General features: G+C 36.4%; 1 protein-coding gene across 6 annotated transcripts in view; it reads left to right on the forward strand.

Annotated features, from left to right (window-relative positions):
- Nucleotides 1-26509, forward strand: part of MAP2K5 (mitogen-activated protein kinase kinase 5) — a 263618-nt gene that overhangs the window by 99716 nt on the left and 137393 nt on the right. For all 6 annotated transcript variants that reach the window (XM_082383386.1, XM_082383387.1, XM_082383388.1 and 3 more), the window contains 2 exons: nucleotides 5224-5285; nucleotides 10734-10782. In XM_082383386.1, the coding sequence (XP_082239512.1) occupies nucleotides 5224-5285; nucleotides 10734-10782 (111 nt within the window). The remainder of the gene's footprint in view (nucleotides 1-5223; nucleotides 5286-10733; nucleotides 10783-26509) is intronic.

Here is a 26509-nt window from a genome sequence, read left to right on the forward strand (position 1 = left end):
TGTCTGTTTTTTCATTGCTTTTGTGGAGAAGAGAATTTTCAGAGGACCTTACCCTGCTGTTTTCAGTGATGTCACCTTTTAGTTACATTTTAATACTTTAAGTCCTTATCTTAAAATATTCACTTTATAACCTACATTTAACCTCTTTTTTGAGACTCCTCACTCTCTTGACTTGAGCTGCCTGAAGCCCTTCTACTGCTGTTGGCAGCTTCCCTTTACTCCACCCTAACTGGTCCCTGAACAATAAAATTTCCTACTTCTTAAGTTTTGTTCCCCCATTCCCATCTTCTCTGCTATTTCCCACATCAGCTCCTATAAAACTTTATTACCCTCCCCCAGATTTTACCTACCTCTTTCTCATTTAGAGACAACATAGACCATCAGGTATGAGCTCTCATAATTCCTTGCTTTTCCACCTATAGCTTAGCAACAACTGCACACACCTGATGCACCTCTCACATGAAAAGCTGTTTAAAGTCAGTCCCTTTACATGTGCATCCCCATGGTGGAGTTTCTCCATTAACCACCCTCTCTCTTTTGGACCTTCATTCTCTCTGTAATAAACAAAATATTCCTCAAAAATACATGGACCAAAAACTATGTGCCATCCTCTATCATTCCTTCTCTTCCCTTCCTATCTCAATTAAACTTCTCGACAACTTTGTCTCAACCCTAGTTCTGTTCTGTTAGTGTAAATTCTCATTATTTATTTTAATCTTATATTAGTTGTTTATTTCCAAGTAGTAATTGAGCACTTTCTTTCAGACACTGTTCTAAACTTGGGGGACAACAGTGAACAAGACTTAATCCCTGTTGGTATGGGGCTTAAATTCTAGAAGGGGAGACAAGAAACATACAGTACACTCTCAGAGAGGGATAAGTCTAGTTAGAACCTAAAGCAGGGTAGATGATGACTAATAAGGAGAGGAGGTGCTATACTGCAGGGGTCCCCAACCTCCGGGCTATCGTCCAGTGCTGGTCCACAGCCTGTCAGGAACCGGGCCTCACAGCAGGAGGTGAGCAGCAGGTGAGCAAGCAAAGCTTCATCTGCTGCTCCCCATCGCTCCCCACCGCTCCCCACCACTCCCCATTGCTCACGTTACCACCTGAACCATCCCCACACCCCACCGTCCGTGGAAAAATTGCCTTCCACAAAACTGGTCCCTGGTGCCAAAAAGTTTGGGGACCGCTGCTATATAGGACGGTCAGGGATGGCTTCTTTTTTTTTTTTTAACTAAAAAAATTTTATTTTATTTATTTATTTTTTATACAGCAGGTTCTTATTAGTTACCTATTTTATACATATTAGTGTATATATGTTGCTCCCAATCTCCCAGTTCATCCCACCACCGCCACCCTCACCCCCCCCACCACTTTCCCCCCTTGGTGTCCATAGGTTTGTTCTCTTCATCTGTGTCTCTATTTCTGCCTTGCAAACTGGTCCATCTGTACCATTTTTCTAGATTCCACATATGCGCGTTAATATACAATATTTGTTTTTCTCTTTCTGACTTACTTCACTCTGTATGACAGTCTCTAAGTCCAAGGGATGGCTTCTTTATGGGAGTGGCATTTTAGCAGAGACTTTAATGTCGGTGAGCCAGCTCAGGGAAGGTCATGGGGAAGATCTTCAAGGCAGAGGATCAAGTATAAATGCTCTAAGGTGGGAAGCAAGCTTGGTGTAATCAGGCCCCACAGGAAGGCCATGGTGACTTGAGAGTAGTGATGAGAGGACCTGGGGCCAGACAGGAGGCCAGAGAAATAGGCAGAAGCTAGATTGTGTAGGCCTTGTAAGTCATGGTGAGGAATTTATGTTTCAGTCTGAATTTGTTAGGATGTATTGGAAGGTTTCAAGTAGGGGAGTGATGTGATAGGCCTTCTCATTAAGTCAAAATTAAATTCACTCAGAAATACCCAAATATAGCATCTCAGAATCTGTGTACATGTATTTGGATTACCATCATGGGAATAAGTTGTTTCCCCCAAAACCCATGTTGCAAAGAAAGAAATGGCTCTTTATTTTTTTCAACTGGAAGAGACTAAGAGAGTTTCTGAAATTTTTGCTTGTGGCTCCAGATTTCAATTTTGTTAGTATTAATAATAATCATGATCATTTTAAGGAAAATGTTGGGATGAATATGAAACTAATGTTGCTTGTTCATTTACTACATATCTGTTTATCCCACATGCAAGACACTACTTTATATTGTAGCCCTGTATTAGGATAAGCACAGACCTTACCCCATGAGTTCTTTTGGCTTAAATACATGAAGATGATACCCCCAGTTCATCAACAGAAATGTGTAGTTGTTTGGCAGTTGACATGGATTTTTTGCTATTCTGTTAGCACTCTTCCTCCCGGTTCCCGTGGTGGATAGTGGCATGCAAGGAAATGACTGGCTAGGGATGATCTGAGGCCAGGGAACCCGAGGAAGTGACAGGTCACAGAGAGTAAACCAGTGACCTTGGAATCATGAGGAGAAGGTTCAAAGCAACCATTCAACAGATAAATGAGTATCTGTATGCCTTGAATACCAATGCCTCAGCTAAGATTAAACTGTCTCTCTGAGTATGTGTCACATAGTAATATCACATTGCAGTGAGACTAAAAAGTTCACGTGTGATTCTCAAGCTATGTGATGTTATGGGGAAACCTTTTAGATCTTTGCAGTTCAAAGGTTCAGATCTTTTCCGAGTTCTGGCATCAACTGACTCGTGGCTGTGACTAGAACACCCACCTCTCTGGACTCAGTTTCCCTCCTCTGTCAAATAAAGTCATTGGGCTGATCTTTAAGGTCCCTCCAGCACTAATGTTTGATGATTTGATGAGTCTAAAGATTGCCTAGGCCTATAGGATAGAAATGATTGTAAAACTCAGTAAAAATTCAACTGAAAACCCTCTGCCATTTTTAGCCTGATAAAGAGTTATTTTAATTGCATGAGAACTCATCCGGCTTAGTAGGAACTATTGATTCTAAGTGGATCTGCCACAATTTTTTTTTGCCTCCGACAGTATCTCTCTCTAATGATTATGTCAAGGACGGGATAAATCTGTGATGACACAAAGCCAGCTATGTGAAGATTTACCCATATGGATAGCTAAGGAGAGTGGGATATAACTGAGATTAAATAGATATTTAGAAAAATCAGTGAATTACCTCAAAATGGGATTCTTTTTTGGCTTGTTCCACTAATAATGGTAGTAATGTAATCTTTGGTTTTTTGATTTAGCTTGTTGACTACTATCCATTTAGCTAATTAAGCCCTGATTTATAGCCTATGTAAAAATAAATCTTCTCTTAGCACTTCTTAGCAGTGTATGTGAATAGATTTGCACCTCCTAGTTTTGAGCCACTCAAGCTGTTCACTTCATAAGGGATTGGCCCACTAAACTACATTTCTGAGGATTCCAAATACCACCATGTAAAGCTTGATCTTCTTGAGATTGTTCATCCTTGCAACTGCCAGTTCATTTGAAAGATCAATGAGAACATGAAATGTTTTTTCTACCGTGTTTTCACTTTTCTTGCATCTATAATAAAAATGCCATTTTAGTAAATAAAGATGGCTCACCTCATTGCAGAAGTGTCTTTTTTTCATTCTCTTCCTGGTAGCACCCAGAACCAAAGCATAAGGTTTACTAACACTGTGGTTTTCCAGCTTCTTGTCAGAATCTGGAAACTACAAGCCAAAGTTAATGAAAGAAGTGATCATTTTCCTGCTTTAAACAAGATAAATACAAAACCAGTATCTTTATATATATGGAATATATATTGGTATAATATTTTTTACAGGGAAAAATAATTTTTTCTCTGTTCAGCTTTAGGAAAACTTGACATAAAAATATTTATATTTGCAAAATAGACTTAACTGCATTTGAAAAGGATAATATGCTCCATGTCAACATCTTACGAGGCATACTTATAAAGCATCTAGTGGTAAAACTGTTAAATATGAATTTTTAGCCTCTGATAGAAACAAAAATTGTTTCTCAAATATATTGGATAATTCCTTTATGGAACTGAAAGACTGTACACCTCACCTTGACTCAAAGAAAGGTTATTACATGTGGTTAAAATAGTTCTCATATAATCATATCATTAATGTGAGTAAAGTAGTGGTTCTTTGCATATCTTCCTGAAATTCTTATACTACTTGATTAAAAATCAAGATTAAAAATTTAACAAACATACTCAAATTTATACTTCCAAATGAATACTGGTTCCTTTGAAATAGTTTCCTGGGGAAGTTATGCCATTATTTTAATGATATTATTGTTGCTGCAAATGGTTTGCAGTCCCTTCTTTTGAAACTGTTTTCAGAGCAACTTAACCTAGCTGGTAAAATTCATGGCGATTTAAATTTATTTATTTATTCATCTGACAGATATTTATTGAATACGTACTCTCTGTTAGTTGTACTGATTTCTAGGTTGATGAAAATTAAAAACAAACAACATGACCCCTGCCTTTATCATGTTCACAATCTAGTGATTTTGTTTTTTGGAAACCACCAAAAGCTGAATTTGGTAAAGGTGAAGGATGTTAGTGAATACCATTTTAGTGAAAAAATGTTATGACATAAGGAGTTTTTTTTTTAGCCTCATAAAGTGGTTTTCAAAATTGTATCAAAGAGAATTTCCAAGAAAGAAAAAACCATTTTGTTCTAAGATAGTATCTTTGGAATATGTTGATTGCTTGTCATGGTACCTAATTTGAAGGGTAACATTCATTTAGATAGATGTTAACATTACTATTTTACTTTATTAGTTTTTATGTGTATTTTGAACTTTATACGCACCAGCTTTTGTTTGGTTAATATGAAAATTCTAAGATAGGGTCCTGGTTTACCTTTGAGAAAACTGTTAACACAAGCTAGATACCTAGATATGATTGTCCTATTGATCTTTAGTTTTGCGTATGTATTTAAGTTTACATAAAGTACAGATTCTTAGCCTGTCCTTCACTACGTTCCTTCAGTTTTTACATGTATGTGATTATACACTTGAGAATAAAATGAAAGTATCTAGTTATGCTTCATCTGGAAGTATGATTATGTCATAAATATTGATAAAATTGGACTAAAAAGCTAATTTTACTCTAGACATCCAATGCATGATGTCAGTAGAGAAAAAGAAGTCTCACAATGGATCCACAGAGGAGAGGCCCAGTGCACTTTTCTAGTAGTTTCATTTGTTGTAACACAACATGTTTGTTTCTACAGGGGGATCTTTGGATGTATATAGAAAAATTCCAGAGCATGTCCTTGGAAGAATTGCAGTGGCGGTGAGTATATGGCTTCAACTCTATGAAATTTGGGTGATTTAATCTCTATAGTCAAACATTATTCTCCTTATATCCTCAGGATTTTTTTTTTCTTTTTCTTCAATCCATGCTGACTGCCAGGGCTTTCTTAACTCTCTTATCATTTTTTTCCTTTCTTCTTTTCATAGACCAACCTACAATAATGACATAGACACATGATAGTTTTCAGGCTTATGGATATTCTTTTTTTTGGCCACGCCGTGTGGCTTGCGGGATCTTAGTTCCCTGACCAGGGATCGAACCTGGGCCCTGTCAGTGAAAGGGCCGGGTCCTAACCACTGGACTGCCAGGGAATTTCCTGCATATTCTGACCTGTTCTAGTTTCATGTGTTTGCAGGGACCTTACTACTCTTGTTAACCAGTAAAATTTCCACGATCTTCAGAAAGAAAGCTGTTTTAGGGACATTTTGTAGTTATAGGCATATGATTAGAAAATACTTTTAAAGCCTAAATTATTAAAATAAAACGATCCATAAGAAAATAGTACTTTAGTCTTAAAGATTTTTTCAGACTTTTTATGTACTTGGTTTTTAATTTTTTCACCATGTATATCTGGAGTTTATACCCTTTGTGATTTCCTTTTTTCTATATTCACTAATTTAAACTGATGAACTATATCAACTAAACTAACATTACTATATAAACTCCAGATTTCAAATTTGGAATAACATAGGCTAAACAGTGTCTAAGAGAAGTCGTGGGTGGTGTAATAGTAAACAGTTGCTAAACTAAAGGTGCTCTGATAACTTAAGCAGTTTAGTGCAGAACAAAGTGATTATACCATGTACTATTTAATTAAATGACTGATTTTCACATTCATTATACATCAGACTGACAACACAAACCCTTTAATCCAACATGGACACTTATTTAGTCTTAGTTCATTGTAATTCACAGCTTTCCTTTTTTCTTTCTAATTATTAGTGAGAACTGCCCAGGGTGATGAGAACTTTCTTTCCTGATGCTATTGCTGCTAAGTAGCTTCTAATCTACATGTTTAGGTAGATGAGTATGAAATTTGACTACTTAAAGCACTATTTTAGATGAAAATAAAAATATTTCATTTCCTCTTTTAATCTCAGGGGGGAATGAATGCTTTGTGGCTTTTGGCAGTTCTTAGCTCTAAAATTTGAAAACATGTATATTAAAGGGCAAAAAAAAAAAGGAGGGATACCAATTGAAAAAGCAAAAAGTATGAGTTCTATACTCAATTATCTATCAAACTTGGCTAAAATAGGAACCTGCCTTCTTCAGTAGAGGAGCTTGTTCTTCCTGGGCTTCATAAATCTTGCCTCCCTCTTGTGTAGGGCAGCCACACAAGGCCATCGGTCTTTTCAATTCTACTGGAGTGGGAAGCCTGTGAAGTGAATGGAGTCAGCAAAAAAAAAAAAAAAAAAAAAAATCCAGCTTCAATGCAGGGCTTACCTAATTGAAAATATGACAGTGATTTTAGTGAAAGGCATTTGAAATAAGTGCTAGCCCAAAGCATTATTTGCATTTAACCCTTACATTTTAAAAAAGGAGGCTGGTTTTTTTTTTTTCTAAAATGTGTCCAATATCACCAGCTTTTATGGCTTATCAGGTCATAGTAATGAAAATTGCCTGTGGCCAGAGTAAAAAAAAAAAAAAAAATGGTTTTGATAATTTTACTCTTCATCTGCTACTTTTTATAAACTCTGCTAGGGCCTAAGCTTGTATAATACTTCCAAAGTGTGTTTTTTTAATGAAATTTTAGTAGACTACAGAGTTGGATAATCCTTTGCTGCAACTAACAAACACCAGTGGAAGGGTTCTACCAATCAAAATAATAAGACTAGCAGATTGATGGTTTGTAGGACATGATTTGTAAAGTAAATGTTCTCACAGCCTGATTGGGTTCCCTGTATCCTTGACCATCACTCCTCTAGTGTTCTGAAGACAGCATCAACATCATTCCCTTGAGTTCCCTCAGGGAGGCCAAGGAAGCACATGGGTTCTTTTGCCAAGTCAGAAGGAACAGAATCAGGAGAGAGGAGGGAAATAGGTGTATATTGAGTACTTCTTTATGAAAATCATTGATAAATGTTTTATATACAAATATTATGTCATTTACCCTTCACAGTAACTCTACAGATGATTGTACATATTTTATACAAGTGCAAGATGAGGTGTAGAAAAGTTAAACAGCTTGCCTAGAGATATCATGTAGCTAGTCAGTAATAATTAGAACCCAGGGCAGTTTGACTCCAGGCCCCATACCTTTTCACTCTGCTTTCCTAAGAAAATGAGAAAAAAGAAGAGGAAGAAATGAAAGGGAGAATGAGGTTTAAAAGTAAAAAAGAGAAGTATGAATGAGAGAATACTAGAGTAACACATACAACTGCTTCAGATTCTTTTCATGTCTTAGAACCACATCTAGGCATCTCTTCCTCCCCAAAGTAACTTTATTTTCCAGGTTCTAATAGTCTGGCATGCTATACAGGTCCACAGATCCAACATTCATTACAGGATAGACCCCTGTCAGCCTTTATGGTATGTTGTTCAAATTTTCTCTTGATGGATGTATGGCAAAAGAATATTTTCCCAGAAAAAGAAATCCATATAAACTGGTTGATTTCAGCCTTAGAGCTTGCTCAGTGATTTTTATTACTTTCCGCTGGAATCTGGTCTCCTATAAAGAGGAATGCCTTTCTGCCTTTCCCTGCCATCTAACACATTTTATTTTTCCTCTCATTTCTGAAGCAGTGACACTGTGTACTGTATTTTGAGTGCTAATGTTGATTGAAGTTGTCCCTGAAAGGCTGTGCACTTGACATGTCAAGGAGTGAGTGACTGACAGCAGATATAAGCACTTTTAGTGTCAAGGCGTTGTCAAGTCATTGTGAAACCTAGCTTACTGAATACCAATAATACCCTCTAGATTTTCAGTGGACAGATTTCTAGCTCCCCATGGTTTATTCTTCTTCTAAAGGAAAATGTAGTCTATTTTGATAAAGTTAGAAGAATAATATTTTCTTTTTGAATCTCCAACAAAACTTATAAATTTAGCAAGTATCATAAAATCAGTATTTGTTTTACTTTTTCTCTGCCTGATAATCTGAATATGGTGGATTTCCTTCCCCTGTGTGTTTTCTGATTATTCATTTTCTGTGGGACTAATTTTCAGTGGTGAGTTATCTTTAATGGGAGAGCTTTAAAATATGCAACTAAGCTTATAAGTTGAGAACTTTAACCCTATTTCCAGAGCTCAGAGGGTGATTACTTCCAGCTAAATAAGATGACCTTGTCCTACTACTCGAAGAAAAAATTGTTTTTATTATTGATGTTATTTTCATAAGCATTTAAGGGAATATTTTTGTCCTGTTTCTTCCTTCTGTGTTAGTTATTCCTATTTTCATATTTTCTTTTTTGACTATCTTACTGTTCAGAGTACATATGTTTTATTGTAATGCCACTTAGTCTGAATCCTGGAAGAAATCATTTGCTATAGATATGTATTCTGTTCTCTTAAAATAGAAAAATATATCACAGAATTGATTATAATGTGTTAGCAAATTTTTCAAGAGTACATTCCACTCAGTGAGAACAATTAAAATATGTTAACTTCTGCTCAGCATTAGTTGATATAGATTTTATCTTCTTCTAGACCTTTAGTATTTGGAAATTGGGTTTTTCCCTTGGCATTTCTATTTTTAATATTGCCCTTGGTCTTTTTTGATCAACTAAAATCCTTGCATATTTAGCTCCGACCCTCTTTTCATCATTCTCAAGATATGTAAATTACTCAGTTACTTCTCATAATGGTAGTTTTTCTTTTTCTTGTATTACTGACTCACCTAAAAATTTCTATAATGATGGGTACCTTAAAATTCTTACAGTAAATTTTTAATAATAGTGGTGTGTTCATTGTATCTGATACCTAATTATAAATAGTCAACCTTGAAATTGGTAAGTTCACACTCATGTGCATACAGGGTCAGTGGGTATGAATAAAAACATATGCATCTCCTTTTACAGCAATTTCTATATAAAGATTTTTAAAGCTTTTAATGATTAAATTTCCCATACAGAAGGTAGCACTTACAACCCCTGTACTTAGGGTCTTGGAAACATGTTCTCTTCAGTACCTTATTCGACTAATTACTCTTAACTCAGTCTGTTAAATTAAAAAAAATCTAAAATCTAACTCAGATGTTTGTATTTTCTCATTTTATTTCTTTTACTTGCCCTTTCAATGTTGTCTACATGATTCCACACATACTTGCATCAGTCAGACTGGCTTGTGAGGATCATCATCTTGATATACTTTGTTGTTTCCTACCCTAATAGCATTTAAAATATTTGGGGGAAACTTTGTATTTTGAAATTATTTTAAACTTCCAGAAAACTGGTGAGAGTAATACTAAGAATTCCCAAAGATGCTTCACCCAGATTCCCCAATTGTTAACAATTAACCACATTTGGTTAAATATATATGTACAGATTTTTTTCCTGAAACATTTGAGAATAAGTTGCAAATATCATGACCCTTTACTCCTAATTACTCCAGGTGTGTATTTCCTAAGAACAAGGACATTCTCTTACATCATCACTGTATATGGATCAAAATCAGAAAATGAGCATTGATACATCATTATTATCTAATCAACAGTCCTTATTCAGATTTTGCCAGTTGTCCAATAATACCCTTTATAGACCAAAAGAAAAAAATTTTCTAGTCCAGCATCCAGTCTTGGATTATACGTTGCATTTAGTTGTCATGTCTGTTTAGTCTCTGTTAATCTAGAACAGTGTCTCAGTGTTTGTCTTCCACAACCTTGATATTTTTGAAGAATACACTGCCCCAACACTGATCATATATTTTTACCTTGGCTTGGATGCTTTTTTCACTTTTCTTCACATCAATTGAATCTGTTACTCAGGGCCTGGCACTTTGGTAAAGCCTTCCTGACTACTGTCAGGGGAAGCAGTCTTTAGTCCACCCATTGCCTTCATTAGTTAAGTTTTTTAAAAATGTCTCTCCTTGGTCATAAATGTCATGACTTAAAAAAAATTTTTTTTCATGTACAGAAGTATAGAAAATAAGTGAAAATCTTTGTCCCTTTTTCCTGTCCCTCTCCTTTCTGCCCACACCACCACTGAGAACTTTGTCAATGGACTTCCAGGTCATATTATGTGCACACATATCCATTTCTTTCATTCATTGTACCTTATCTTCAGAACACTGTGAGCTCATTAAAGGAAGGAACCTGTAGCTTATACATTCGGTGTCCCCACAGCGCCTGACACAGAAATGGGAGGTGTTCAATAAATGAGTGTTGGTTAACAGACTTTGGAAGGAAGAAATTACGGCTGATATGATTATGTGTTTAAATGTGGAAAGTTCCTTATAAAAACCATCATTGTCCTGTTTTCTCTTTCTCAATTTAGGTCGTTAAAGGCCTTACTTATTTGTGGAGTTTAAAGATTTTACATAGAGGTATGTACTGAGCTTCCAAGCTCTGACTTAATTTGGGGTAGGGTGGGGAGCTCTCCCTATACCTTGATTTTTAAAGTGAATAAATGATCTAATATTTAAGCCAGGTGATATATTTGGTAGTCAGTAAGATGGCTGCTTTATAAATGTTACTTAAAATTTTTTTTCTTCCTTAACTACTCTGATTTAGATTATAAACTTGGTATTGTATTTTTGTGAATCATGTTTACCAAACATGTAAAATGGTGTTTCATAGTATTTGGAAATGACAGGATCTTATTTTTCTTAACTCTAGTTAATTGCAAAACCTTCACTTTCTATACAATTGCATCCCTTCCTTTTATTAACATTTCAAATATCCTCATGCACTGTTCCTTAAGAGAGTGCTTTACGTACCTTGAAAGTGAAACTTTAAATAAGGGATTGGTAAATGCATCAGCAATTAGTCTCCTAGTCTATTAACAGAACGCATGAGAAGAATAATCAGATAACTGTTGAATGTTGCAAAAGGAACCTCCCTTTGCATTTTTTAATATTCCCAAAATGTCTGAATTCATTTGGAAGTTGGCCTAATGTTACTAACTACTGTTTAATTTTACACGTCTGCTCAGCCTAGCTTTATGCACATTTGGAGAATGCAGCAACATACACATTAGATGTGATGAAAGGAAAATTTTGTGTTTTTTTTTTAAGGTATAAGGTATGAGAGAGAGAAAACAACTGATGTCTTCAATTGTAGTATCACATCTGTCACTAAGGGTTTTTTTTTTGTTGTGGTGGTTTTAATATCCTAGTGATTCCAAATTTGTGCTTAAATCTTCCTTCCTCTTTTGAAAAGGGTATGTAGATTTTGACAAGCAGAACTTTCAATTCAGTTCTTCAAGGTGTTTATGCTGATTAAATGGAATCATAAACCAAGTTTTTCTTTAAAGCCAGTCCACTCTATTTCTAGAGTATATAGTTGGTATACAATGTAGATGTAGGGAGAGTGAGCTGAGTGTGTATTATTCTTCCTGGGAATAAATAAGCATGTGAATACATCTGGTGGGTGAGAAAAAATGGAGCATTTTCTCCTCCAAGATTAAGAGAGAATGGTCGTTAACATAATATGACTTATATTGCGTCCCTGTACTCCCACCTCCCCACACTCACCAACCCATAAAGTGGTTATAGCCATTTTAGTAGGAATTAACACAGTGGTCAATTCTTGTCACTTTATTGATTTTTATGGACATCTGCTATCCATTTGACAAAGGAACTCAAGGAAGTCATCAATGCTCAGTAGCAAAGCCTTCATTAAAAGGACCTTGCCATGGAAATGCAAATGTTATTTTTTAAATTAATTTATTTTTATTATTTATTTTTTAATTTTTGGCTGCGTTGAGTCTTCGTTGCTGTGTATGGGCTTTCTCTAGTTGTGGTGCGCGGGCTTCTCACTGTGGTGGCTTCTCTTGTTGTGGAGCATGGGCTCTAGGTGCGTGGGGTCCAGTAGTTGTGGCACCTGGGCTCAGTAGTTGTGGCTCGTGGGCTCTAGAGCGCAGGCTCAGTAGTTGTGGCTCATGGGCTTAGTTGCTCCACAGCATGTGGGATCTTCCTGGACCAGGGCTCGAACCCATGTCCCCTGCATTGGCAGGCGGATTCTTAACCACTGGACCACCAGGGAAGTCCTGCAAATATTATTAAAGAGATCCTTAGGCTCATCCTGTACTGTGGGCACACAGCATAATTCTGGTTTATAAGGAATTCTCACTAGCCATAACTTTCTGTGAGGACTCTTAGTAGCACTAAGAACTATAGTAGATAGGAAAATACTATTCAGTTATTCTGCAGTCATCTTTGTTTTTCTTCTTTAAAATCATTGGTTTTAGTTTTACTCTTCATCTGGAGGAATAATTGAATTTTTCATTCAAAATGGCATCTTGATGGACATGTTTCAAATGGATTTATGTCTGGATCTAAAAATAAAGTCTAAAGTGTTCGTCAGAGTCCTCTACAACCACCCTATAATCACTGTGGGCAAGTGTGGTTGACCAGAGCCTCTCAGAGGTGGGTAGGTCCCTCTCCCCAGCTGTGGTTGCAGTTTGGGCTAAGAAGGGTTCTTTGATCAGTGACGTATGAGGGCCTTAGTGGTTTGACTGATTTTGGACATAGAGGTTTCAAAAAGGAATCCTAAGCCTGTACTTCTCTTTTTAGTCTGTGCTGGCCAGTCCAGTTCCCACAGAGAGTAACCACTATAAAATGCCACTGGTTATGGAATGAAGATATCTGTGAGAGGCTGAGTGGGGATAGTGGTAGTGGGCCAGCTAACCCTCTCAAGGGATTTCAGTTTTTTAAATTTATTTATTTAATTAAAGTATTGATTTACAATGTTGTATTAGTTTCAGGTATACAATGTTGTTAGGTACAGCAAAGTGATTCAGTTATACATGTATACAGATTCTTTTCCCTTATAGGTTATTACAAAATATTCAGTATAGTTCCCTATGCTATACAGTAGGTCCTTGTTGGTTATCTATTTTGTATGTAATAGTGTGTATATGTTCAGTTTTAAATAAATACCAGTAAGTGAATGTGCATCTGTCTAGATGGAAAGACTAATGAATTACAGTGCAGATGAACAGTTATTCCCCAGTAATTATGGGTACTCAGCTATACAAATAGTATGCTGTGGTAGTATACCTCATTAAACATATATGTTTAGCTTTTGAGTTTCCTTGTTATTTGTGGAAACTTTTACCTTCCAGATTTAAAAGTACGTGTTTTTATTGAAGAGTAGAAGAAGCCAGGTGTCCCTGAAGAATTTTGTAAAGCTTTGTCATGAGAAATTTACTCTAGATTGAGTAGTTGTTAACTTAATATTTTAGAGGTTTTGTCTATATTTAATAACTTGGATTTCGTAAAAATAAGATTAAAGATGCCTTTTTGTTTACCAAAAAGCTATCTAATTTTATCCTTGATTAAAAAATTGTACCTTTTTAGATCAGTTCAATTAAAGATCGGAGCTTTTAAGTTCAGCTAAGGCAATTAAATAGGTAATATACTTGTTTATAGACTTTTGCTATGTAAGCTTATTGCTGTACCTTCTTAAAAGCACATATCCTCATTTTTGCTTTCTTGAATGATGATGGGAGTTCTAGGTGAATATGTGTCACGTTGTCAAATCAAAGACAGTGGTCCTTCTGCGGGAGGGGGAGCCCCCGGTACAAGTGCTGTGAGAAGACAGAGTGAAAAGATGGTGAAAGAGAAGCACTAATGAGTGATCTAAGCCTCCTTCTCCTTTGTCTCGGTCTAAGTACCTGTGTTCTCCTCTGACTGTCATTTTCTTCCCTACCAAATGCCGCCCCTAAAGACCAGGGTCTTGTACTTATGAACACAAATTTTAAAATATTAAGAAATGGATATATATTCAGTTATCTAATGAGAAAAGAGGATAAACTGTTTCTCACATTTAAATGGCTTCCTTAAAGTACAGTGGTCCTGGATTTGTAGCTGTAAATATATGTGTGTGTGTGTGTGTGCGTGTGTGTGTATGTGTATATATATGTACGTATATGTGTGTATATATAGGTATATACATGTGTATATATAGGTGTGTGTATATATATATATATATATATATATATATATATATATATATATATATATATAGTGGAATTTATAAAATATAGTTAATGACTTCCAGACAAGCTGTTGAAAATCGAGTCTTTCCTATAGTGCAAACCCCATGAGGACTGTAGAGCAGAGTGAAATCTGAGCAACAAGCAGCGACAGACCACCCATCCATCCCATGAAGCTTGTTAGTCTGGTACAGGTTAGTTTATTTGTGTATTATGTAAACTGTAAATTTTTTTAGGAATTGAGGTATATCAGTTGCCATTCATAGTGGATCATCAAATGTTATATTCAACCAGGTTTTACTTTTGTTTATTTTGTTCTTTTTAAGATCTGGTTGAGATGATATATGTGAAAGTGCTTTATAAACTATCAAATATTTGTAATGCAGGTATGTTTTAATTATATAATAACTGTTATTAGAATTAACCACTTTATCCTGTTAATAAGCATACCTCACTCCCAAATCAAGCCAGGGAGAGAGTTTATTATACTTTGTATTACTAGGTGAAAAATTATGAAAATCTTTTCTTCAGGATAAACATGTGGTATCACATGAGGAAATAATTATTAAAACTGTTTGAAACTTCCACCAAGATAAACTACTGTGGAAAAATTGTCTTTATTAAAAAGCATTCGTGTGAGCCCTGTGAGCATAGCATGTACTGACTGAGTAAAAACAAAGAAAATGAACAGTGAGAAAGTCTGTTAGGCCAGATCCGACATTACAGCAAACATTGCAGCTTAACTTCAAAACATACATCGCCACTAATGAGGTGAGAGCCCTGCATATTAATAAACCTACAGCTCCAGTCACAGCCATCATTACCCACATCAAACATAAATACAAGATTAACACCTATGCCATTTCTTTGGAAGATGTGAGAATGCCCTGGCATTAACTGCTCTCTCTTTCCCTGAGGATAATAAATAGAAATGGAAGGGTAATGAGAATAGAACTTAGATTAAGAAAATAAAATCGGCAGTCAGGCTGGGGCAGTCTTAACACAGATGGAGAAGTTTATAGAAAGAAAAAAACCTAGATAGTTGGTGTCCCAGGATATTTTTGTATATATGAACCTGGTTGGTTTCATCAATTTTCTCTAACAGGAGAGCTTTTTTATATTTTATATTATATATATATGTATTTAAAAATTTTTTTTGTATTATTCTGAAGGCAAATGCTGCCCAAATAGATTTGCGATTGGAGAAAGTAAGTGTTGTGGTTTCAATAGGCATGTTAGAAATTTCATTTTCTACCCCTGGCTCTACTTTTTATAAATCTGGCCTCATACATATTTTCCATTTGGTGCCAAAGCCAGTGTTTTTAGTTTGTTCATGGAGCAACTATTTATTTTTATCCCTACTGTGTTCCAGGCAGTTGTCTATGTAGTTGGGATACATCGATTTGTATAAAACAAAAGATTCTGACACTCATGGAACTTATACTCTAGCTGGGGTGGGGCAGGGTTGGGAAAGTAATGTCCGTAAGTAATGAACATAATAAAAAAAAAAATACGGAGTGTGTCAGAGGGTAGTTATTAATAGGGAGAAAAGAAAAAGTAGATCAGGCTTAGGGGAGGCAAAGGGCAGGTTGCAGTGTTCATCAGGTAGGCCTCATAGAGAAGATGAGATTGAAGCAAAGGCTTGAAGGAAGAGAGTTGCTATACAGGAAGGTATGTGGGGGAGCAGAGCAGACGATGCTGGTGGGATGTGCGTGGCGTGTTCGTGGAACAGCAAGGAGGCCAGTGTGGCACGCTGAGGATAGGGGTGAGGGTATTATCAGCTGTTAGGCAGTGTTACAGTAACCAGGTGAGTTATAGAAGCTCAGGTCAGGGAGACAGTCGTGAAGATGGGGAGAAGTGGTCAGATTCTGAATGTATTTTAAACGTAGAGTTAGAATTTCCTGATGGATTGCTTGTGGATTTTTAGAGGAAGAGAGGAGTCAAGTTTGCTTCAACTTTCAGCAGCAGTTCAGTGTGATAAAAAATGTTTCCTGCTACATTTTTTTTTTTCTGCTAAAAGAGAGACCTTCACTAAAATTAAAGAAAAACCTGATAATATCAAGTGCTGACAAAGAATACAGAGCAACTGAACTCTCATACATTGCTGGTGGGAATATGAAATGGTCCAGCCACTTTGGAAAGCAGTTTGGTACTGTCCCACAAAATGATTTGGCAATTGTACTCCACGCGGCTTTATTCATAATAGCCCCAAACTGGAAACAACTCCATTGTCTTTCAACTGGTGAATGAATAAACAAACTGTGGTACATCCAAACATACAATACTACTTAGCAATAATAGGGAACAAACTACTGATTCATGCAGTGACACAGATGCACCGTAAGTTCCTTATGCTAAGTGAAAGAAGCCAGACTCAAAGGGCTACCTATTGTGTCACTCTACGTATATGACATTCTGGAAAAGGCAAAGCAATAAGGATGGAAAATACATCAGTGGTTGCCCAAGGGTAGAGGAAGGGTTGACTATAAAGCTGTGAGGGAATTTTGGGAGATGTTGCAAATTCTATATCTTGAATTTGGTCGTGGTTATCAGACTGTACACATTTGTTAGAACACTTAGACTTATACACCTAGATAGGATGAATTTTACTGTAAATTATACCTCAGTAAATCAGACTTTAAAAAAAAAAGAAGAAGGAAGAAAAAGGAGGCATTCTTTTAATTCTTAGCAGTGCAGTGGAAGCTCTACTTTATTATTATTGTTATTTTTTTTCTTTTTTTGGCTGCATTGGGTCTTCATTGTGACATGCGGGATCTTTGCAGTGCACAGACTCTTCGTTGCAGCATGCCGGCTTCTCTCTAGTTGTGGCGTGCAGGCTTAGTTGCCCTGCGGCATGTGAGATCTTAGTTCCCCAACCAGGGATCAAACCCATGTCCCCTCCATTGGAAGGTGAATTCTTTACCACTGGAACACTAGGGAAGTCCCATGGAAGCTCTACTTTAGAAAGACGTTTCCCCTGCCCAAACAGACAGACCATTCTTTCAAGGGGTCTGGGTGAGTTTGTCATTATCATATCTCGTGGCTCCTGAAAAATCCTACCTAGGTTTGGTCTAGCAACTCACTAGCTTGAAAAAAAAAAAAAAAAAGACTCCTTCATCATTTAAGGATATCTGCAATGTCAGAAAGAGAAAGAGAGAGAGGGAGAAAGAGAGGGAGGGATGGGAGGAGGAAGGGAGAGAAAGAGAGAAACTTAAAAGTTGCTGTTATCCTTGGCCAGCAATTTGGAGCATCTGGAAATTGCACAGATTTTTCCTTCCTTAATTAACCTGTTTTTTACTCAGGTATTATTTAAGAACTGTAGATGTGCCGCACTGACTTGGTCTAACTTGGGACAATTTTTAAAAAGCTCAGTTTCTAAGTAGGAATAAAGTTTTATTTAAAGTCCCAACCCACTCCCGCTGACTGACTGCCTCGTTGTGTGACCCTGGAAAGGCAGGTGACTCTTACTCTCTGGGCCTCAGTTTCCCCATATATAAAATGAAGGGATGGCTAGATGGTCACTCAAGTTCCTTCAAGCACCAGGATTCTGGATTCTTTGATTTGTGACTGAAAGAAGTATGACATATTACCAAGGTACAAAGTAAGTCAGGTATATCGGAGAAGAAAGAAAACGAATGAGAATCCCTGCGAGTAGATTTTGCTATGAAAATAGTAGTAATAGTAATAATAATGAATATTAATTAGGCACTTACTCTGTACCAGACCCTGTTCTAAGTGCTTAACATGTATAAACTATTTTGTGTTCCTTCAAAATGGGGAACTCTGGGAAATATGAAATATTTTAGAACTAAAGAGGCTAAAATGCAAGCAAATATTAATAATTGAGAATCAAAGCAATGTGGCTTAGCTAAGAATAATGTTGCTTTCTAAACCAAGCTGATATAATCAATACAAAAGACATCTTTAAGGGGAAGGGTTTTTAAACTATAAAGTATACTGAAAATAAAATATTATCATTAACAAAGAGTTATAAAAAGGACATGCAAAGTTACAACTTAGATGGAAAGCAAAGGTATTCTTTTTTTAAAAATCTTTTTATTTTGAAATGATTGTAGATCCACAGGAAGTTGCCCCCAAAATGTACAGGAAGTTCACCTGCAAGGGCATCCTTTTTTTTTTTTTTAACATCTTTATTGGAGTATAATTGCTTTACAGTGGTGTGTTACTTTCTGCTTTATAACAAAGTGAATGAGTTATACATATACATATATCCCCATATCTCTTCCCCCTTGCATCTCCCTCCCTCCCACCCTCCCTATCCCACCCCTCTAGGTGGTCACAAAGCACCGAGCTGATCTCCCTGTGCTATGCGGCTGCTTCCCGCTAGCTATCTGTTTTACATTTGGTAGTGTATGTATGTCCATGCCACTCTCTCACTTTGTCCCAGCTTACCCTTCCCCTCCCCGTATCCTCAAGTCCATTCTCTAGTAGGTCTGCATCTTTATTCCTGTCTTGCCACTAGGTTCTTCATGACCTTATTTATTTATTTTTTTTTAAGATTCCATATATATGTGTTAGCATATGGTATTTGTTTTTCTCTTTCTGACTTACTTCACTCTGTATGACAGACTCTAGGTCCATCCACATCACTACAAATAACTCAATTTCATTTCTTTTTATGGCTGAGTAATATTCCATTGTATATATGTGCCACATCTTCTTTATCCATTCATCTGTCGATGGACACTTAGGTGGCTTCCATATCCTGGCTATTGTAAATAAAGCTGCAGTGAACACTGTGGTACATGACTCTCTTTGAATTATGGTTTTCTCAGGGTATATGTCCAGTAGTGGAATTGCAAGGGTTGTATGGTAGTTCTATTTTTAGTTTTTTAAGGAACCTCCATACTGTTCTCCATGGTGGCTGTATCAATTTACATTCCCACCAACAGTGCAGGAGGGTTCCCTTTTCTCCACACCCTCTCCAGCATTTATTGTTTGTAGATTTTTGGATGATGGCCATTCTGACTGGTGTGAGATGATATCTCATTATAGTTTTGATTTGCATTTCTCTAATGATTAGTGATGTTGAGCATTCTTTCATGTGTTTGTTGGCAATCTGTATATCTTCTTTGGAGAAATGTCTATTTAGGTCTTCTGCCCATTCTTGGATTGGGTTTTTTGTTTTTTTGATATTGAGCTGCATGAGCTGCTTGTAAATTTTGGAGATTAATCCTTTCTCAGTTGCTTCATTTGCAAATATGTTCTCCCATTCTGAGGGTTGTCTTTTTGTCTTGTTTATGGTTTCCTTTGCTGTGCAAAAGCTTTGAAGTTTCATTAGGTCCCATTTGTTTATTTTTATTTTTATTTCCATTTCTCTAGGAGGTGGGTCAAAAAGGATCTTGCTGTGATTTACGTCATAGAGTGTTCTGCCTATGTTTTCCTCTAAGAGTTTGATAGTGTCTGGCCTTACATTTAGGTCTCTAATCCATTTTGAGTTTATTTTTGTGTATGGTGTTAAGGAGTGTTCTAATTTCATTCTTTTACGTGTAGCTGTCCAGTTTTCCCAGCACCACTTATTGAAGAGGCTGTCTTTTCTCCACTGTATATTCTTGCCTCCTTTATCAAAGATAAGATGACCATATGTACATGGGTTTATCTCTGGGCTTTCTATCCTGTTCTATTCATCTATATTTCTGTTTTTGTGCCAGTACCATACTGTCTTGATTACTGCAGCTTTGTAGTATTGTCTGAAGTCCGGGAGCCTGATTCCTCCAGCTCCGTTTTTCTTTCTCAAGATTGCTTTGGCTATTCAGGGTCTTTTGTTTTTCCATACAAATTGTGAAATTTTTTGTTCTAGTTCTGTGAAAAATGCCATTGGTAGTTTGATAGGGATTGCGCTGAATCTGTAGATTGCTTTGGGTAGTAGAGTCATTTTCACAATGTTGATTCTTCCTATCCAAGAACATGGTATATCTCTCCATCTATTTGTATCATCTTTAATTTCTTTCATCAGTGTCTTATAATTTTCTGCATACAGGTCTTTTGTCTCCTTAGGTAGATTTATTCCTAGATATTTTATTCTTTTTGTTGCAGTGGTAAATGGGAGTGCTTTCTTAATTTCTCTTTCAGATTTTTTATCATTCGTGTATAGAATGCAAGAGATTTCTGTGCATTAATTTTGTATCCTGCTACTTTACCAAATTCATTGATTAGCTCTAGTAGTTTTCTGGTAGCATCTTTAGGATTCTCTATGTATAGTATCATGTCATCTGCAAACAGTGACAGCTTTACTTCTTTTCTGATTTGGATTCCTTTTATTTCTTTTTCTTCTCTGATTGCTGTAGCTAAAACTTCCAAAACTGTATTGAATAATAGTGGTGAGAGTGGGCAACCTTGTCTTCTTCCTGATCTTAGTGAAAATGGTTTCAGTTTTTCACCATTGAGGATGATGTTGGCTGTGGGTTTGTCCTATATGGCCTTTATTACGTTGAGGTAAGTTCCCTCTATGGCTACCTTCTGGAGGGTTTTTATCATAAATGGGTGTTGAATTTTGTCAAAAGCTTTTTCTGCATCTATTGAGATTATCATATGGTTTTTCTCCTTCAGTTTGTTAATATGGTTTATCACATTGATTGATTTGCGTATATTGAAGAATCCTTGCATTCCTGGGATAAACCCCACTTGATCATGGTGTATGATCCTTTTAATGTGCTGTTGGATTCTGTTTGCTAGTATTCTGTTGAGGATTTTTGCATCTATGCTCATCAGTGATATTGGCCTGTAGTTTTCTTTCTTTGTGACATCTTTGTCTGGTTTTGGTATCAGGGTGATGGTGGCCTCGTAGAATGAGTTTGGGAGTGTTCCTCCCTCTGCTATATTTTGGAAGAGTTTGAGAAGGATAGGTGTTAGCTCGTCTCTAAATGTTTGATAGAATTTGCCTGTGAAGCCATCTGGTCCTGGGCTTTTGTTTGTTGGAAGATTTTCACACAGTTTCAGTTTCAGTGCTTGTGATTGGTCTGTTCATATTTTCTGTTTCTTCCTGGTTCAGTCTCGGAAGGTTATGCTTTTCTAAGAATTTGTCCATTTCTTCCAGGTTGTCCATTTTATTGGCATATAGTTGCTTGTAATAATCTCTCATGATCCTTTGTATTTCTAGTGTCAGTTGTTACTTCTTTTTTTTCTATTTCTATTGATTTGAGTCTTCTCCCTTTTTTTCTTGATGAGTCTCGCTAATGGTTTATCAATTTTATTTATCTTCTCAAAGAACCAGCTTTTAATTTTATTGATCTTTGCTATCGTTTCCTTCATTTCTTTTTCATTTATTTCTGATCTGCTCTTTATGATTTCTTTCCTTCTGCTAACTTTGGGTTTTTTTGTTCTTCTTTCTCTAATTGCTTTAGGTGTAAGGTTAGGTTGTTTATTTGAGATGTTTCTTGTTTCTTGAGGTAGGATTGTATTGCTGTAAACTTCCCTCTTAGAACTGCTTTTGCTGCATCCCATAGGTTTTGGGTCGTTGTGTTTTCATTGTCATTTGTTTCTAGGTATTTTTTGATTTCTTCTTTGATTTCTTCAGTGATCTCTTGTTTACTAAGTAGTGTATTGTTTAGCCTCCATGTGTTTGTATTTTTTACAGATTTTTTTCCTGTAATTGATATGTAGTCTCATAGTGTTGTGCTTGGAAACGACACTTGATACGATTTCAATTTTCTTAAATTTACCAAGGCTTGATTTGTGACCGAAGATATGATCTATCCTGGAGAATGTTCCATGAGCCCTTGAGAAGAAAGTGTATTCTGTTGTTTTTGGATGGAATGTCCTATAAATATCAATTAAGTCCATCTTGTTTATTAATGTATCATTTAAAGCTTGTGTTTCCTTATTTATTTTCATTTTGGATGATCTGTCCGTTGGTGAAAGTGAGGTGTTAAAGTCCACTGCTGTGATTGTGTTCCTGTCGATTTCCCCTTTTATGGCTGTTAGTATTTGCCTTATGTGTTGAGGTGCTCCTGTGTTGGGTGCATAAATATTTACAATTGTTATATCTGTTTCTTGGATCAATCCCTTGATCATTATGTAGTGTCCTTCTTTGTCTCTTGTAATAGTCTTTATTTTAAAGTCTATTTTGTCTGATACGAGAATTGCTACTCCAGCTTTCTTTTGATTTCCATTTGCATGGAATATCTTTTTCCATCCCCTCACTTTCAGTCTGTATGTGTCCCTAGGTCTGAAGTGGGTCTCTTGTAGACAGCATATATATGGGTCTTGTTTTTGTATCCATTCAGCCAGTCTATGTCTTTTGGTTGGAGCATTTAATCCATTTACATTTAAGGTAATTATCAATATGTATGTTCCTATTACCATTTTCTTAATTGTTTTGGGTTTGTTATTGTAGGTCTTTTCCTTCTCTTGTTTTTCCTGCCTAGAGAAGTTTATTTAGCATTTGTTGTAAAGCTGGTTTGGTGGTGCTGAATTCTCTTAGCTTTTGCTTGTCTGTAAAGGTTTTAATTTCTCTGTCAAATCTGAATGAGATCCTTGCTGGGTAGAGTAATCTCGGTTGTAGGTTTTTCCCCTTCATCACTTTAAGTATGTCCTGCCACTCCCTTCTAGCTTGCAGAGTTTCTGCTGAAAGATCAGCTGTTAACCTTATGGGGATTCCCTTGTATGTTATTTGTCGTTTTTCCCTTGCTGCTTTTAATATTTGTTCTTTGTATTTAATTTTTGATAGTTTGATTAATATGTGTCTTGGCGTGTTTCTCCTTGGATTTATCCTGTATGGGACTCTCTGTGCTTCCTGGACTTGATTAACTATTTCCTTTCCCATATTAGGGGAGTTTTCAACTATAATCTCTTCAAATATTTTGTCAGTCCCTTTCTTTTTCTTTTCTTCTTCTGGGACCCCTATAATTCGAATGTTGGTGTGTTTAATGTTGTCCCAGAGGTCTGTGAGACTGTCCTCAAGGGCATCGTTTTTAAAGAAGGAATTTGGAAGAAAATTGGAGGCTAATAATCCAGAAGAGTGTAGACAGGTGAATGTTACATACATTTGCTAATACCTTTTAAATGAGATCAGCATAAATTTTAAGACTTAAAAAATGTTATAAGAATATTTATATTATGGGAACATATGTATATGTATAACTGATTCACTTTGTTATAAAGCAGAAACTGACACACCATTGTAAAGCAATTATACTCTAATAAAGATGTTAAAAAAAAGAATATATTATATTCCAAATTATTTTATTATAGTTATTAAATGAGAAAAGAGGAATGAGATGGTAGAAGTAAAACCTTTGAATTCCTTAGGAAAGGAACTTTGATGTCAAGGTGGTAGTGTTAAAAGAGTACCTTGGTGTATGTAAAAGTTGGGAATTGTGGTGGAAAGAAACTTAGGGAATGATCATTTGCTGGTTAGTGATTCTTTAGGGAACAGATTGTTGGAAAACATTAGTATCAGTGGAAAACTAACCTGATTAATTTTAGGTAATGTATGAAGAAATGTAATATGCCCAAACTTTCATAACCTCTTTTGCAGAGATATTTACAGTTGGTGCTTACTCATAGGTGAGTTTTATTTTTGCTATCTGGAGGACCAGACACAGGTTTTAAAAGAACTGGTTAGTGTTTGAGCAACCCAAGACATTTTAAAAGGAATCATCCCAGTTGGTTTTATGTTGTAATACATGATGATGAGAGGACTGGGGTGTGTGGGCTCCTTCCCTAGGCTTTGTGACTGCTTAGCCAAATGTGTCTGGAGGGAGGCATTTAGCAAGTGCTGATGGTGGGAGCACAGTTACATCTTGGCTCCTGTTTTTATTTTTATTTATATATTTATTTATTTTAACATCTTTATTGGAGTATAATTGCTTTACAATGGTGTGTTAGTTTCTGCTGTATAACTAAGTGAATCAGCTATACATATACATACATCCCCATATCTCCTCCTTCTTGCGTCTCCCTTCCACCCTCCCTATCCCACCCCTCTAGGTGGTCACAAAGCACCGAGCTGATCTCCCTGTGCTATGCAGCTGCTTCCCACTAGCTATCTATTTACATTTGGTAGTGTATATGTGTCCATTTGGCTCCTGTTTTTAAATTGTTTAAGTATTGTCCTTTAAATGTAAATATTAATCACATGCCAGTGATGTAGTAGATTGTAACTTACGAACACTTGGGTTTTTGGTGGAAAAAAAAAGACTTAGCCCATTAACTGAGGTAAACAAACTAATTTAATGACTCTGGGTTGTTGGTTTTTCTGCAGCTCTGACTCTCCACACAAATGAACATCTCTAAATATTAAGCCTCCTTCCCCACGTTGGTCATTCATTCTCTTTCCCTCGGGTAATCACTAGGGATTTCTGTATTTGTGGTAATGATTCTCAAGACAAGAAACCCCGTATAGCATTACTTAAAAGTGTTCTTTTAAGGAATGCATGTCTAGAGTATATGAAAAACTATCAAAATTCAACAGCAAAAAAACCCAAACAATCCCAATAAAAAATGAGCAAAAGACATGAAGAGACAGTCCACTGAAGAGGATATACAAATGGCAAATAAGCACAGGAAAGGATTTCAGCATCATTAGCCGTTAAGGCAATGCAAATTAAAACCACAGCGAGATATTACTACATACCTACCAGAATGGCTAAAATTTTTAAAACAGTGATAACACCAAATGCCGGCAAGGATGCAGAGAAATTAGATCATTAATACATTGCTGATAGGAATGTAAAATGATACAGACCCCCCCAGAAAACAATTTGGTATTTCTTGAAAATCTAAACATGCAACTACCACATGACCCAGCAATTGCACTCCTGGGCATTTATCCCAGAGAAATGAAGACTTACGTTTACACAAAAAGGAGTTCACAAATGTTTATAGTATCTTTGCTCATAATAACCAAAAACTGGAAACAACCCCAGTGTCCTTTAATGAGTGAATGGTTAAACAAGCTGTGCTACATTCATACCATATACTACTACTCAGCAATAAAAAGGAATGAACTATTGATATATATAACCTGGATGAATCTCCAGAGAATTATGCCAAGTAAAAAAGCCAGTCACAAAAGGTTACATACTGTGTGATTCCATTTTTATAAGATTCTTGAAATGACAAAATTACAGAAATGGAGAGTAAATTAGTGGTTTCCAGAGGCTAATGAGAGGATGCAGGGGTAGGCGGGAAGTGGTGTGGCTATAAAAGGATGTGGTGATGGACACATTCTCTCTCTTGACTGTATCAGTGTCAGTGCCCTGTTTGTGATATTGTACAACAGTTTTTCAGGATGTCACTGTTGGGAGGAAATGGGTAGAGGGTATACAGGATGTCTATTATTTTTTACAACTGCATATGAGTCTACAATTATCTCAAAATAAAGAGCTTAATAATAAAGAATATGTGATTGTTCTATGATTGTCTGCATTTGGGTGATCTACTTCATCAGAGAGGGTTTTCCTGGACTTAGTTTTTCTTTTATCCATGTGTCTGTGGTAAGATTTATCATAGGCAGAGTCATCCCTTTTAGGACATCTCTAAAAGGGTGAGGAACCCAGGGGAATTACCGTGCAAGCCACCTCCCCCTCCCTTTCTAAAAATGAGTATCAGTGGAAGCCTTAGGGAAGAGAAGAGAAGAAGTCATGTGCCATAGAGGGAAGGAATACAAGTAGTCTGAGAGGGTATTTAGTCCTCCTGTTACCTCCCCTAAGATCCTTCTGCCTTGCTGGGGATTGGGATTTAAAGTAGATTATGTGATCATTGTGGGTTTGACTCACAGTTCTTTATGGCACCCGAATATATGCCCCTCACCTTTATGATGAGCCCCTGTCTAACCACCCAGCACAATGCACTCAGTGGTCTGATGGATGTTTGATTCACCAAGCCCTGAGCACAGCTTTGTCTCTCATGCAAACTATGAAGTTTTAGGATCTTATCAGAGGGCGAGGGAGAACAGCTGTATGCTGGGTCATTTCTGTTGGTAGAGGTTGGAGGCCACAGTTAATTTATGGCACTGATTGTGTGCCAGTCCATATTTGTTAGATGAATAAATTGAATCACAGTTTTCTGGGAATAATATTTTTCTCCTGGAATTTTTTGTAGTGTGGCTTAATTGGATGACCTTTGTTCCTCTTTAGTATTAAAGTAAG

This window comes from Balaenoptera borealis (genome assembly GCF_965194805.1).
Source record: "Balaenoptera borealis genome assembly, chromosome: 3".
NCBI lineage: Eukaryota > Metazoa > Chordata > Mammalia > Artiodactyla > Balaenopteridae > Balaenoptera > Balaenoptera borealis.